The sequence below is a fragment of the Vanessa cardui genome, chromosome 24 (genome assembly GCF_905220365.1).
Source record: "Vanessa cardui chromosome 24, ilVanCard2.1, whole genome shotgun sequence".
NCBI lineage: Eukaryota > Metazoa > Arthropoda > Insecta > Lepidoptera > Nymphalidae > Vanessa > Vanessa cardui.
The window spans coordinates 8,515,984-8,533,229 of record NC_061146.1 but is presented as its reverse complement, the minus strand read 5'-3'; the positions used below and the strand labels follow the sequence as shown (position 1 = coordinate 8,533,229).

At 34.2% G+C, this 17,246-nt stretch overlaps 1 protein-coding gene across 2 annotated transcripts in view; it reads right to left on the bottom strand.

Annotated features, from left to right (window-relative positions):
• The window catches only part of LOC124540124 (KH domain-containing, RNA-binding, signal transduction-associated protein 2-like), a 324,033-nt gene that overhangs the window by 13,537 nt on the left and 293,250 nt on the right, over window positions 1–17,246 (bottom strand). For both annotated transcript variants that reach the window (XM_047117562.1, XM_047117561.1), the window contains exons 7-8: window positions 11,285–11,413; window positions 4,011–4,110 (exon numbers count right to left, since the gene is read on the bottom strand). In XM_047117562.1, coding sequence (XP_046973518.1) covers window positions 4,011–4,110; window positions 11,285–11,413 — 229 coding nt within the window. The remainder of the gene's footprint in view (window positions 1–4,010; window positions 4,111–11,284; window positions 11,414–17,246) is intronic.

The following is a 17,246-nucleotide window of genomic DNA, read 5'->3' as shown; positions in this document are numbered from 1 at the left end:
ATTTCTATAAGTGTTATAGGTTTGTAATTAACTAATTTCTCAATTAAAGAGAGCTGAGATAGCCGAGTGGTTACAACGCGTGCCTCTTAATCGATGATTGCGGGTTCAAAACCAGGCAACCACCACTATATCATATACATATTTGTTTAATTTGAAACCTGCATGTGTCTAATTTCATCGAAATCCTGCCACATGTACATTCCACCAACCCGCATTAGAACAGCGTGGTGGAATATGTTCCAAACCCTCTCCTTCTTGGAAGAGTAGGCCTTATCCCAGCAGTGGGAAATGTACAGGCTGTGACTTTACTTTCAATTAAAAAACTCGGTGATATAATACCCGTTTTCGATATACCCAAACTAAAGTAAATATGAAAGTCAATAGTAAAAAGTTTAACTGTGAAACCGGATGAAACTGGTTTTAACCGGAAAAGAGTTAGGGCTGTAAATAATATTATTGATTGCATCATTATTATTATTTCGTTTCTTCAAATAGGTAGGTAAACTCGCAAATGGGCCAATAATGACAAGTGGTTACCATCGCTATTAGACATTGGCACTGTAAGAAATATTAATCATATCTTATATGGTCAATGCTCCACCACTGTTGACGATATAGCCCTTTTACTTGCAGTTACACTGACTCACTCACCCTTCGAACTTAATACATATGAGTTGAAGTATCTGTGTAGGTAACACAGATGGGGGAACACAAAACCCTTTTAAAATATTGGACAACATCACATCCATTACTCTGATCCCAATATAAGTAGCGAAAGCACTTATTACATGGAAAATCAAAAATAAGGACGGTACTACACATACCTAGACCCAAGACAACATAGAAAACGAATGAACTTTTTCTACAACGACTCAGCCGGGAATTGAACCCGGGACTTCGGAGTGGCGTACCCATGAAAACCGGTGTACACACCAGACGACCACGGAGGTCGTCGAAAGAAATTTGGTGGTTTAGTATGACTATTGCTGTCTCTTTCTTTCGAACGTTTAACCATGGGTTACAATATCACTTAAAGAGAAATCAGGGTTTAACAGAACACTCAACAAAATCGTCTCCAAGAAAAGCCATTTTCAATCTCCATTTAAAATTTTCGGCATATCAAGTTGTCTGAGCAATCCATTAATTTCTTGAGATTTATAATAATGAAACCTCAACCCTTTGACAATATCAATGGATAAAATTAATGACAAAAGACAATATAGAAGATTGGCATAGACCCGAATAATTCGTCCATTTTATTATTGGACTATTTTCCGCCCTCATCTTTACCTGCAATGGGGGAGGGGTCTTAATGAGTTCATAATTTCATAATGTACAGTTGAATAATTAAAATGGGAAAAAGTAACAAACAAACATCTCAAACATTGTTGTCAAATAGTGCAAATTAAGATAAGCACTTGGAGAAGAAAGATTTTACGGGTATCCTATTTTTTGTATTCAGAGAAACGAGGTCTTTGTCCAGTTTTGGCATATTAACAGCGTGTTATCTGATGTATGTATGTGGTATTTGCCTCTAAAATTTAAGAGTTTAAGACTCTTATTAATGCACCAACGAACAACTTTTTTGTCCCATCTGCTGTCGAAACGCTTGGCCCTTGGAGTAGTGGTGCGAAAAGCTTCATCAAAAGTGCATCAAAATTATATCTTATACAGTAACTAGTTTCAGTTTCATATTTGTATATATGTAAGCATTTAATGTTATTAATACTTCTATTAACAAACACATGACCTAATATATTATGTTCCTTGTCATTCCAGCGATTTTAATGGGTACCCACTTATCAGATATTCCACCGCTAATAACAGTACCTAATTTTGTCATATTGTAAGGTGAGTGAGCCAGTGTAACTACGGACATGTAAACCATTACGCTATTGACTTTGCATTCAACGTGTACAGTTATTTGTATTATTAAAATCAATGCTATTTACAACAAAATCTTTGATAAATCAGCGATCAATATAGAAAAGACAGTACCAAAAATAGTTCAAGATAAATTGAAGTATGCGAATACTGCGTATAAAAAGGTAATTCTCGATGTAGTGTTTCGGTTGATAAATTTAATGTGTAAAGTTAATGGTGCAATACTGATCCTTAATATTCTACAGAATAAGTTTATTTGCGACATCACATTAAAACATCTAAAACTATCACTGTTTCTTTACTATATTGTATGTATTATATCCAAAAACCTTGATCAAGAATCACTCTATCTATTAAATAAATCGCATCAAAATCCGTTGCGTAATTTTAAAGATCTAAGCATACATAGAGGCGGACAGCGATTTTATTTTATACTATGTAATGATAATGGTCAGGTAAAATTGCAATTACATGCGAAATGAATAATATGCTATGTTAAATGCAAACGTACCGACCTTGCGTCGCAAGCGCATGCACGGCGGCCGGCTTGACACCGCGCAACGCTGGGTGCGCATGCGCATGCAGCATCCCGCCTAGCACGGGACTGCTCAGGCCGAGTATGTCGCCTCCGCCTGGTTTAGTTAGTAAGTTAGTCATGAAATCTAGAATACTTTTAGTATAAGCTTCAAATATTCATGCACATTTTGGGGACTGCTCAAGATTAGGTCTCATTAGGAAATCTCGATGAGATTTTACGTTATGAAACAAAGATCTTTAAATAACTCACAATAATTAGGTCGTAGATATTATCGCTTCGGAATAAGAAAGTCTTAAACACCTTCCAAGCCATTTTCTTCTTATTCTCTTTCTCTTACTGATCTTTATATAGGATTTCTTATAACAGTGTTATCATTGTAATTAATTAATTTCCAAGCGTTTTTGATTGTTTTTATAGTTTTCGGCTTTGCTTGGGTGCAAATCTAATACAAAATGTACTACAGAATTTGTTTATTTACGACATCACATTAGAAACTTTTAAAATTATATTCATTAATATATAGTCCATATATGTATTATGTACAAAAACCTTCCTCTCGAATCACTCTATCTATTAAAGAAACCGCATCAAAATCCGTTGCGTAGTTTTATAGATTTAAGCATACAAAGAGATATAGGGACAGAGATAGCGACTTTGTAAAAGTAAAAGCAGGTTCTAAACGAGTGTTCTAAGACATCCCTGGTTTTGTATTTCTTTACGTTATGCGACGTTGTTTTAATTGAGTTATTAATCAGTTAGTAAGTAACATGATAGACGATTAGTTAAGTGATGTTGCTTAAAAGTTTTTTTTTTATTCAAGAATGTGTTTAATTGCTGTTGAAATAATTAAGTGTAGGCATTTTTTTATAAATTTAAATTCTATTTTTTATATTGTAGAAATATAGAATGTTACATTTAGGAATAAATTAATATCAAATTCATAATATTCTTTTTTCAAGTAGGGTCGTTAAAGCATTTGAAACATAACGTTACAGAGTTTAATTGAATGCACAGTTATTACCGATTTGTAAAGAAGATACTACTGAGAAGAATCGACAAGAAACTCAGTAGCTACTTTTTAGTATATGTATATAATTATGATTTGAAAAATCATGCTATTTTAATGTAGATATATTCCAGACAGGAGTAAAATATAATATACAGATCTAGAAAAGGCTTAAGTTAATGATTATTTATTGAAAAGGTTTAGTGTACAAGAAAAGCGTGTTAAATTTAAAGATATTTTTCTATATGTCTAAGATTAGTTGATAGATATAATTAATATTTACTGTTAGCACAACTTAGATTATAATTTTAAAAGCAATAAAATTAGTAGAAGTTACATAATAAATGTTAAGAAAAAAAGTGTTCAGTCTTAGAAGAAGTTTTTTTTAGTAGGACAACCAACAGTAAATACAGTACCACGTCAAAACATAAAAAAAACTTACTATTTCAAAAATTATCTTGGAAAATGTTCTAGGATGTATACGTCTCATCATGCACTATCACATTACATAATATATACCTGTTTATATGATTCACAAAAATATTTACCGTGTACACAAGTATGAAAGGTAAAATCACTCACCCAATATAGAATTCTGCGTAATTAAGTGGTGTGTCGGCTGTTGTTGTATCACACCGCCCCCCACCAGCACGCCGTGACCGGGGTGGTTGGGGGCGAGCTGCTGGAATAGAAAATAAAATTCAGGCAAAAATGTTTGCGGAGAACGGTTCTTTGTCCGCACACTTTAACAATACGGGCTCGGAAATTATTTTGAAATTTATTTGTAGTTGTGTGTGTGTCAATATTTTTTGCCAAAATTGTAGGAAATATGCCCAAAATTTTCACTGATCATACTAGTAATGTCGATGATGAAATTGTGTATGTCTTCTAGTGATTAAGTTTAGGTGAAATTCGGAGCGAGGTTTAATAAGCCTCGTATGTGTTTCCCTTGCGGTGCGGCTATGAAAAACATAGGTTTCTATGTTGTGCGCAGGACGTAACGTCTATTAGATATATTGTAGGAAAGTGATATATATATGTCGGAGGAAGATATGAACCAATAATATATAATACTATTTCTTTTTGATTAGCTACATATACAGTGGTGCTTGCCGGGATTTGAACCCGCAATCATCGATTAAGATGCACGCGTTCTAAACCACTGGGCCATCTCAGCTGGAATATGTTCCAAACCCTCTCCTTAATGGAAGAGGAGGCCTTATCTCAGCAGTGGGAAATGTACAGGCTGTTACTTTACTTTTTTTTTTAGCTACATGTTTTTAAAGAAGTTATAAACCTATTAATTTTATAAAAGTTATGAATATTGCATTTCTCGTAACGACCAATTAAAGCGAAGCATTTGTCTCGAGCGGGGTCGAGGCGCCATCTGGTTGACAGAGATTGAGACAGTTTTGACGTATACATTTGGTTTGATTGGAAAAGGAGATAGATCGAGTTGGATTTAGGAAAGTGTAGAAGATTGCTCATAAAGGTCAGATCGGTACCCTGAACTCGTTGCGCGGTGTTGATAATATGTTGATTGTATTTTAATTAAAATACTGTATAAACGTTATAGTTGTGATTTGTGCTTGTGCTTTACCCTATTAACGCCCACAAAACCAGTGACCATGGACGACGATGTCAACAAGAATGATGTTTCTCCGACATATATATTTATCACTTTAGGCTGTGATATATCTACTTTAATACGAGGTCTCTCCTCAAAACGATGAGATGAATTATAGAAACGAATTACGCACATGAATATAGAATGGTTATTGCGTGGGTTTGAACCCACAATTATCGGTTAAGATGAAGCCTTCTAACCACTGGGCCATCTCTGCTATATTTCATGTATTGACTGTATGTTGCTAATTTAGACAGATGTACTACAGGTTTTACAATGGCGTAAACTAAATTCACAGGCTATACATTTCTAAGTAATATGCAAAGGCAAATTCATTCATTTATACGTTCAAAGGTCAATAGGCTTAGCTCATTCAAATGCGCTAATCCAGAGAATCTGATTTGTACTTCTAAATGTCATTCGACAATTGTATCAAATGGACGTACTTATGTTTCGTGTATGATGTTTTTGCCGCTGAGTCCTGCTTGTATGGATACTAACAGCTCGAGATGATATTTATCTATACCGTGTTGATACGGTAGAGGGTAGGAAATGCTACCTATGTCTTATAATCTTGCAAATTCTCTAACAGTACATTATATTGGGCAATTTTAAAATACACCATTCCACGCGGTCAATATTTATACAGTAACTAGTTTTAGTTCATATCTGTATATATTTAAGCATTTAATGTTATTAATTCTTAGGTTAGTTAAAATTAATTTTCTTTACATATCTATTATATATTTAATATTAAATATAATGGTTACGACGATGGAACTGTAAGTGAACTTTACTTGAATTTATTGTTATCACATAAGTGACAATGTATGTCATTGTTTTTAATAAATTTTATTTCAAAATACTGATTGTAATTCGGTTTGATTCATATCAATACCTTTATCATAAATCAGCAATACAAGTAAGTTTTTTCTTTGCTTTTGAACACCTTTTAGAGTCAACCGATCGTCACAAAGATAAATCTAGTCTGGTCAGTGAGCCCCTTTTTTAGGGTTCCGTTTATCAATCGAAAAGCGAAATATTTTTCGATCACTCTTGTGTTAGTTTCAAGCGATTCGATTGTTTCTGGAGATTTAAAACGGTTGTATAATATGACAAATGAAATGCGTTCGAATTACAAATATTTATACTCTATTCCAGAAGGTCTCCACCCACAAAGCCAAATAAACAACATTGGACAGCATATTGATGTAATATCATTGGTTGGCACGAAGGCTTGATACTCGTAAATCACTATGGAAAAAAAATTGGCATTTTGAACGTCGACGAAACTGTTATCGAAATTTCAGAAGTAAATTTGAAATGGAAATAAATAATTAAGTTTAATAGTGCTGTATTATAAATGAAGATATTTTTAGGAACTAGAAGTGACCTTTTTTAAAAAAAAAAAAATATCAGCTACGAATAATTTAACGTTAACTAAATCAGCCAAACGATCTATTTCTCGAAAATAATCATGATTTCATGATTCATGATTGAATCACGTTTGACGTTCCGTTTTATAGGCACGTCGCTGGTGTTAATATTAATCAAAAACGCATGAAAGACGTATTTATAAAGTTTGTTTACCATTTTTCCTACTTCCATTGGAATAGGCTATATATCTTTAATTTCTAAACGGGATATTTTAAATATAGCAACGAACGAACATACGATACTTAATACGAGCAGAGATGGGCCAGTGGTTAGAACGCGTGGATCTTAACCCATGATAGCGGGTTCAAATCGAGGCAAGACCCACTATATCTATGTGTGCTTAATTTGTGTTTATAATTCATCTCGTGCTCGGCGGTGAAGGAAAACATCGTGAGGAAACTTGCATGTGTCTAATTTCATCGAACTTCTGCCACATTTGCATTCCACCAACCTCTATTGGAACAGCGCAATGGAATATGTTCCAAACTCTCTCCTAAATGGGAGAGGAAGCCTTATCCAAGCAGTGGGAAATTTACAGGCCGTTACTTTACGATACTTAACTAACCTCTCTGACGCAGCTAAGCAAGTTTTATGTACACCTTCCTCGATTAGTACTGAAACGCTGCTTTTTTATTCATTATAGAAGCTGTGCCCGCGACCTTGTACGTGTTTGAATTTAACAAAAAAAATTATTACTGTAGCCTAAATTACTCCTTATTATATCAGTTATCTGTCAATGAAAGTCCCGTTAAAATCGGTCCAGCCGTTCCAGAGACTAGCCGAAACAAACAGACAAACAAAAATTGTAAAAGTTGTTATTTTGGTATATACCTACATATGGAGCTGAGATGGCCCAGTGGTCAGAACGCGTGCATTTTACACCAATGATTGCGGGTTCAAACCCAGGCAAGCACCACTATATATGTGTGCTTAATTTGTGTTTATAATTCATCTCACGCTCGGCGGTGAAGGAAAACATCCTGAGGAAACCTGCATGTGTCTAATTTCATCGAAATTCTGCCACATTTGCATTCCACCAACCCCTATAGGAACAGCGCGGTGGAATATGTTCCAAACTCTCTCCTAAATGGGAGAGGAAGCCGTATCTCAGCAGTAGGAAAATTACTTTACTTTACATGTACACGGTACACCGTGTATACATACATATGCATTGAGTAAAGAAGGGTTATTTTAATATTACAAACAGACACTCCAATTTTATTATATGTATAGATTTTCTGTAAGACAATCTTTATGTGGACAACAGTGACTTTTCTCTTTTTATTTCATATCGAAATCCTCTTCGAATTTCCGACTAGGACTGACTAGGACCGATTTTTAGTACGTTCGAATAAATAATATAAATTTCGAAATCAAATGTTTTATTTATAAGGTCTTATGTAGAGCATCTTAGCTTTCTTTTTTGAGGAGCAACACAGAATAGGCTATTTGACTAGTTTTTAAAATCCAGTAAAAGTTGTGTTTTTTTATTTGTAGTACAAATTTGCCGAAAAATATCACATTAAAAATTCCATATTTAAATAGCGCGCAAAAACGCTACTTGAACAATATGGCGCTGCAATGGGGTCGGTGACGTCACTTTGTTGTATTTTAATCTGTGGTACATATAGGAGAAAAGCAAGGTTAACAAGAAAGTGACTTCATCATAAGCCCGGCCAATCAGGAGCGTTTTGTGTCACGTGACTAACGTTTGAAAAGTGCATTTTTATTTATGGGTTTTTGAATAAATTAAGTATTGTTTTCAACTTTCGTTACTAAATAAACATTTTTAAACTCATAATATACACTAATTACAATAATTCACAATTTATTTTTCGCATTGTCAAATAGCCTATTGACTAGAACAAAATAATTTGGAAAATTCAGCAAATCTTAGTTAGAAAAGGTTACAACATTTTAACGTGGATTTGAAAAATGGGACCTTCAGCGTTTAATTTCGAGTTTCTATTTTTAAAATCATTTCGCACATGCTTGATACTAGACAATAGAAATGGACGGGTATGTGAAACGCCTCGTAATTTTCTAGGCCAAGAAGTTTCACCAGTTCCAAAAAGAGGAATGCTTAGAGTAATTATCCACGCCTCCAGCATTCAAAGCTTGAAATTACTTTTTTCCCTTCTCATTCTTCGCATGTGGAAAAGCCTGCCTGAGCGTACGCTTCCAGAAATACCTTTGTCTTGTATTCGGTATATTTTTCTTGAATAATGATGAAATAAAGACGATCGTGACGGTTGAACGATTTGAAAACGTTGATCATTGTAAAGGATTTTAGCTCGAATTGGACCAAGATTTTATGCGAATGATTTTGAACAATTGATTATGTAATCTGCCAAGTATAAAAAAACGTAAGTTATGTGTCACATTTATATTTAAACCGAAAAACCTATTATAAGAATGTAGGGAAGTGTACTAGTGATTTTGAACAATAGAATGGCTGTTGTTACGTTTTAGTCTTGAGTTGATAAAACGAGTTATATAGTATATTAATTTAAAGAACGAAAAACTAGAATCAAAATGAAGAAACTATTTTTAGTATTTCATGTTGTGATTATGAAATAAACCATATAAAATAACTAACTTTAGGAACAAACTGTAACGTTTTTTAACGGTAACATATTATCAGATATTTTTAACTTTGCCGTTTCGTAAATGAAAATCGTTTGTAAATAATACATTGGTAAAAAAGGTATATAATTCGATACAAGATTTTGTAGATGATAAAAAAGCGTGGAATTAATACCTGTTGACTTCCAGGCAGGATGCATTACATACATGTATAATTGTATTTAACTTATATGACTGTATTTTTTAAATGTTGAAAAAAAGTGACTACTGAGTTTCTTGCCGGTTCTTCTCGGTTCTACTTACCGAACCGGTGGTAGCTTCACTTAATTGTTAAATGACGATTTAAAAGTGCTTGTAAAACCTACTTGAATAAAGTATGTTTTGATTTTTGATTTTGATCATTACATTATACTAGCTGATTTAACAGCGCACACACAAAAGTTACAGTACACAAACTTTCACCCCCCATTCTCTTCGAGGGATGAATTAAAAAAAGCTGCCCGTGTTCTTTTTGAGGACTGAAACTATCTCTATATTGAACTCGAATTTTTATTTTAAAAACAATATATACTATAAATAAGACAAAAAAGACCCCAGGATGACGGATACCTTATTTTATTTTTATTTATTATAAAAACGTTTTTACAAAAAAATTAGTTCTCGCCAAGCTATATTGCTTAACGACGAGACGCGCTCGTTATTACAAAAAAAAAATGTTTTTGGCATAAATACAGATATAGTATTCACGTCACATAAACATTAGCTTTATTTCATATGTCATAAGCAACTTTAACATGTCATGCTTACATGACGTAATTTAAATGGTACCAACTCGGTATGGGGAAAAGTGAAGTCAAATTTTCAAATTTCGAACGTTAAACTTAACATTGAAACTTTAATAAAGTTACTAGACCTATTTAGTCACAGTTTGAAGTTTAAATTTCCAAAAATACTTTCTTAGTCGATGTCTGCTACGTTACAGATTTAAATTTACTATATTTAATAGTTTTGTATGTTATATTTCGCAGAGCCTTTGCTAAACTGACTTAATCTTATTTGAAAATTAAAATCATTATAGTAGCATTCCAAAATCAAAATATATACACACTAAAAAAAATTACATATTTAAAATATTTCGACACTAAAAGAACTTTACGAAACATTTAGAATGTTACTGAAATATTATCTTGGTAATAGGAAATATAATAAATAACATATCAGGTTGTGTTTTGAAAATAGAGATTATCTAATCCTCATACAAGCCAAGTCTCGTTTGACGTTTGTTAATTATTTTCGTAGAGATAAGTTGTAAACAAAACTCTAAACATAAAGTTGTAAACAGGATCGGGGATCCTCGACCTAAATCTTAATATAAATGCCTGACCTTAAGATTTCTTGTTCAAATGTTTCGTCTTTTAAATTATTTTAGTTGCAGCTCAGACAAACAAAAACAACAGTCTGTAAAATTCCCACTACTGGGAGAAGGTTTAACATATCATATTCCACCACGCTGTTCGAATGCGGGTTGATGGAATACACATGTGGCAGAATTTCGATGAAATTTGTCACGTGCAGGTTTCCTCACGATGTTTTCCTTCACGAGCACGAGTTGAATTATAAAGACAAATTAAGCACATGAATCAGCGGTGCTTGCCTGAATTGAATTGATCAAACTGCAATCATCGGTTAAGATGGACGCGTTCTAACCACTGAGCCATCTCAGCTCAGACGTCACTATGTAAATATATTTTCATCCTTTTTATTATTTAAGTGTTAGTAATCAAACATTATCGCCAGGTTACTTTTTAACCGACTACCTACAAAAGGAGGTTATCATCTCGGCATGTGTGTACAATGTAAGAATTTTATTATAAAATAAATTTAATTATATTTGAATACTAACTGTGCCCGCGACCTTTTACGCTTTTGAATTTAACAACAAAAAAATATATTGTAGCCTAAGTCACTCCTTATTATATCAGTTATTTACCAATAAAAGTCCCATCTAAATCGGTCCAGCCGTTCCAGAGATTAGCCGGAACAAACAGACAGACAGACAGATGATGATGATTTCGTATGTTTGTATGTATGTTTGTCCATGAATATCTTGAAAACTATTTTTTTTGAAATTATTATTGGGTTAATTGATGGGTCGTTTATTGTTTCAAGCTTGCAGGTGTTTCGATATCATATGTAATGAACTCACCTGATGATGAGCAGGCATATGCTCAGATCCAGTTGCGAGTGCAGGTGGTGAGAAGTCACGTACGTTTGCATTGTGGTTGACGATTGCAGCTGGCATAGCTGGTGCGGACGTCGGCGGCGCAGTGCTCAGCTGGAAAAAAATTATGAACCATAATGTTGTCTTCAATTTTCGCGATTATTACACATTTAAATAAAACTAATTATAACGGATTTGAATCGCGTATATTAATTACTTTTTTAAACATCCCGACGTTTCGAGCACTTTGCAGTGTTCTTGGTCACGGGTAGACTTAAAATCCCAAATCCAACAGACTGCAAGACCTAAAGATACAGTTAGTGCCTTCTGCGTGCAACCGGAACGTTACTCAAGATATCAATTGGGAAATCCTTGGCGGTAGTTGTTAATAATATTTCATTTGTTCTTCAAATAGACAAATGTCATCTTAGTCTACCCGTGCTCGAAACCGTTATAATTAGTTTTATTTAAATTATGGATCAGCCAAATAATTTATTCGGAATTTTTCATGACATTTGACTGGTCCAAGCTACGTCATGGATATACAGTCGGGGTAAGAAAAGGTTCGTCACCTTAAGATCTATTTTCGTGTGCTCAGTATGGGCGATAATCTGCTTTACCGATCGAGAAGACATATTGCGTCGCAATTATTTGATGTTTAGATTCAAAAGGTACTAAGAGTTTAAGACTCGATAAAGGAATGAATTTGAAAACTGACGAAGTTTTTCTTACTCTGACTGTACTACCAATAAAATGTGCTTATCTGCCAAGAAGATCAAATATACAAGCTAATATTATATATGCGAAAGTTTGTGAGGATGGATGCATGTATGTTTGCTACTCTTTCACGAAAACTCTAATGAACTGATTTGGATGAAATTTTACAGTAATATAGGTTATACATCAGAACAACAACACACAGTAACAGCCTGTAAATTTCCCACTGTTGGGCTAAGGCGTCCTCTCCCACTAAGAAGAAGGTTTTAGAACATATTCCACCACGCTGTTTCAATGCGGGTTGGTGGAATGCACATGTGGCTAAATTTCGATGAAATTAGACACATGCAGGTTTCCTCACGATGTTTTCCTTCACCGCTGAGCACGAGATGAATTATAAAGACAAATTAAGCACATGAAACAGCGGTGCCTGCCTGGGCTTGAACCTGCAATCATCGGTTAATATGCACGCGTTGTAACCACTGGGCCATCTCAGCACAACAAGAAATAATCTAAAATTTACAATTATTTTATTTAACTCGGTAACATAATATAACGATAAATAAGATGATGCACTGCATGATGATAAACAGTTCTGTATATATAATTTTATAGGTTTATATTATCTGTTTTGTGAACGTTGTAAGACATTCTGTAGTATATATTTAGTATCAGCTTTGCACCCGTGCGAAGCCGGGCCGGATCGCTAGTTTACTGTAACCGCGTAGCTATAGGCATAAGGGACATAAAATTTGGTCCATTGCTAGACATTGCTGGAGCAGACGAGTCCTACAATGGAGACCGCGTCTCGGTAAGCGTAATGTAGGACGACCTCCAACCCGCTGGTCCGACGACATTCGTATGATCGCCGGTAGAAGCTGGATGAGGGACGCAGAAGACCGAGCAACGTGGCGCACTCTGGGGGAGGCCTATATTCAGCAATAAATAAATATGAGACAACATCACATACATTACTCTGATCCCAATGTAAGTAGATAAAGCACTTGTGTTGTGTAAAATCAGAAGTAACGACGGTACCACAAACACCCAGACCCAAAACAACATAGAAAACTAATGATACTCTACATCGACTCAGCCGGGAATCGAACCCAGGACCTCGGAGTGGCATACCCATGAAAACCGGTGTATACACACCACTCGACCACGGAGGTCGTCGAATAAAAGCAATGGGCTGATGATGATGATGACGCTATACCATTTTAATACTTATATTATAAATATGAAAGTCTGTCTGTCGCTATATAATTGACAGCTGAATTTTACGAAATTTGCTATGAAAAAAAATTGAACTCCGAGGAAGGACAACGGCTACTTTTTTGCGTAACACGAGCGAAGCCGCTGGCGACAACTATTACTTAATAAATCATTATGAACATTATTTTACGAATAGAACAGACTGTTATAAAACGATTTAGACAATCAGTCTAAATAGTTACCATGAAGAGCTTAAAAGAAATCGTATTCATAATATTAAGTTAATGTACATCTTATAAATATAATTTATGAGCATTTAAATTAAATCTACCTCAAGACCGCTACAATATAAAAGGGTCAACTGACTGAGGACTTCAAGTCGCTTGGGGCGCTTCAATTTGAAGTTAAGAGAAAAGAATATTCTTTAAAAAGAAAATAATGACATAACAAAGCTAAAAAACCGAGATGGTCCAATGGTTAGAATGCGCGCATCTTAATCGATGATTGCGGGTTCAAACCCAGTTGTGTTAATAATAATTTATCTCATGTACAGCAGTGAAGAAAAATAGTGAGGAAACCTGCATGTGTCTAATTTCGTAGAAATTCTGCCACATGTGTACCCATCAACCCACATTGGAGCAGTGTGGTGGAATATGATCCAAAACTCAATCTCAATGATAGAGGAGGTCTTAGCCCAGCAGTGGGAAATTTACAGGCTGTTAATGAATGTTGTAAGTAAAGCAATAGAGGTGAGCTTGTGAATCTTTGCTAAAGATGCAGGTTTTAGGCAAGCTATATGGAATTTTCATATACCAATTGGTGTAAAAAAATCTCATCTCATATTTAAAGATGAGGATGAAAGTCTGTTTTTTCATATTCTATCTACTAAATCTTGTCCCCATCTCAGAGCCTTAGAATAACTCACAGACAGACCGTTATTTTAATAAAATATTTACGGCTTGAATTTGTGTTTTTATAGTCCCAAAGTAAGTTATTTTACAGTTTTGCGTATTGCTAAGTTACGTATATCTATTGAAATAAATAAATACGAACATTCATATGTCTGTTTGTTTAATACGATATCTCTTTCCAGGATACCATAAACAAATAATATTATTATATAATAAACAAGAACTATGAAAATATTGGCAGTTTTACATTTATTTAATTTCCTAAAATTTGCTCAAAATCTACATTATTTAACCGACATGACACCAAATCTATGACTCCGACCCATGCTTCAAGTTTGAAGTGTCACATTAAAATACGACCTCAATCTTACGATTCACAAACAAACAAGACATATTAATCCAAAGAGAACTAATTACAAAACTAAGTAAATAAAGTCATCAAGATTAACATTTAAAATGAATAAATATCAGCTGAACATTAAATCTTTGCAGAGACAGTTACAGACACGAAGAAAAGCGACTCTAACAAAGGATCGTTCACTAGTCGAGCTGATAACGTCAAGGCATTCCAACGAAATTACCTTATGCCTTATTTGAATGGATGCCAAAGAAAACAGATACGGTCGAAAATCTTTGCACTGGATAAGACTGTCGACTGTCACTTGTAGACTGTCAGATTTGATCGAGTACTAGACTGTCTTTTGGAGATTGTGCCGTTGAATGCGTAATTTCTTGATTATCTATTAAAACTATTACGTAGATAATGCCGATGGCTAAGTTAGAACGCGTGCATCTTAACCGATGACAAATCATCAGCGTCACTGAAATTATATTTGCTTAATTTGTGTTTGTAATTCATCTCGCGCTCGGTGGCGAAGAAAAAACATCGTGAGAAAATCTGAATGTGACTAATTTCAACGAAATTCTACCAAATGTATATCGAACAACCCGCAATGGGGCAGCGTGGTGGAGTGTGCTCCAAACGTTCTCCTCAAAGGGAGAGGAGGCCGTAAGTAGTGGGAAATTTACAAGATGGTGATGATGATGATGACGATGAATAATGGGTTTTTCGATAATACTTATATATTTATTAAGTAATATCTTTAGGCGACACTTGGAAATTGGTTTGAGAACCAAAAACTTCAGCTGGATTTGTTTCACAGTTTTATTGAAATAACCATAAAGTAGTTCGTACGTGGTGGGTGATACGTAAGCCCATTTTAATAGATAACTATTAGTCATAACATAATTAATTAAACTAAGAAATTAATTGAATATTTCACATAAGTTTTAAGTTGAAAACGAAGTGGAAAATTTAAAAAAAATACAAAATATTATTTATTAATCACAGTATATAAAAATTGTGTTGCGAAAATAAAAAATATAAACTATTAATCTGGAGTAGTAGAAGCAAAGGCCTTGTCATGTACAGTGATGTCTTCCAGGCTCTATTAAAAGATCAAGGAAAGGTACTGCTGCTTCAGAAATATTGCGAAAAAACTTAGTGCAAGCCCCCATTTATTGCATAATTACTGTAACGTATAATTATTTAGGAATGGAATGGAATCTAAAAGGCATATTAGGAATTTTGATTAACTTGTGTATAAGCACGAATTAAGTATCGATAACAAAATAATTGAATTTTTTTTAAATATTTAATAAATAAACTGATAATTATTCTAATGCACTTTTTTTAAGATTTATTTGTAAGATTTAGGAGATAGATAGGAAAATATCTGATATTTTTTTCACTCGGTTCAAAAAATTATTTCAAAAACAATTACAATATTATCATTTCATTCGCAAACGATTTGATTGTATTTGAGATATTTATAGCTACTAAGAGGACTTAGTTAGCAATTTGTTAAATTTTCGTAAATTGTCTAAATTTGGAAATAGTCATGACCTCTGTGACCTTCGATCTCGGAACGCGTTTGCTCAGATGTAAAAAGAGATGAAAACATTGTCTTCTGTCATTTCAATTGCTTTCTAAAATTCATCAAAACAGAACATCAATCCACTCGAATCAATAGTCTCCCCCTGGTAAGGCTTGGAGCTTATTCCACCACGCTGCACCGATTTGCGTCCGTTGGAATATAGAAAGGGGATTCCCCAACGTTTATACTTAAGGCCAAGGATAAATCTTTGTAAATGCATTGAGATTTATACAAATCAAATTTTCCCTTAATATATACGTATACCCACGTGCCAATATATACATATATTTTGATAGTTGAAAGACTTTATATATCTGCGCGAAATAGTTGATTATAGAAACGATTGTTTAATATATATATGTATACCCGCTGTGCCTGTGATTTCGACTGGGTTTGAATTTTACAAAAAAGTTCCTGTTGCAACCTAAGTTACTATATCTTAACTTATTATATCAGCTATCTGCCAGTGAGAGTACAATCAAATTCGGTCCAACTATTCCAGATTATTTGGAACAAACAGACATACTGACAATACCTTAGCATTTAGTAAATTGCGGTTATTTTAATTAAAACAGACACTCTAATTTCATTCATCATCACTTTATGTATATTAACGATCTCCATGGTCAAATGGTGTGTACACCGGTTTTCATGGGTACGCCACTCCGAGGTCCCGGGTTCGAATCCCGGCCAAGTCAATGTAGATTATCATTAGTTTTCTATGTTGCCTTGGGTCTGGGTGTTTGTGGTACCGTCGTTACTTCTGATTATCCACAACACAAGTGCTTTCGCTACTTACATTGAGATCAGAGTAATGCATGTGATGTTGTCTCATGTTGTCTCATTGAAGATAATTATTATGTATTATACAACTTAGATGTCATGTCCTTAACGCTTATAGTAGCCCTTTAAACGGACTCAAAACAATTTATACTACTATTATAAATGTGAAAGTGACTCTGTATGTCTGTCTTTCACTACCAAACCAATGAACAACATTTTATGAAATTTGTTATGAAGCAAATTTGAACTTTAAGGAAGGACGTATGCCACTTTTTTTGCCTTATAATACACAGTGACGGATTTACAAATCTGCCGCTAGTAGGCTAGTAGGCTATTCAATTTTTGCCGCCCCTACTTTTTTTTGCAACATTTATGATTTGTGTT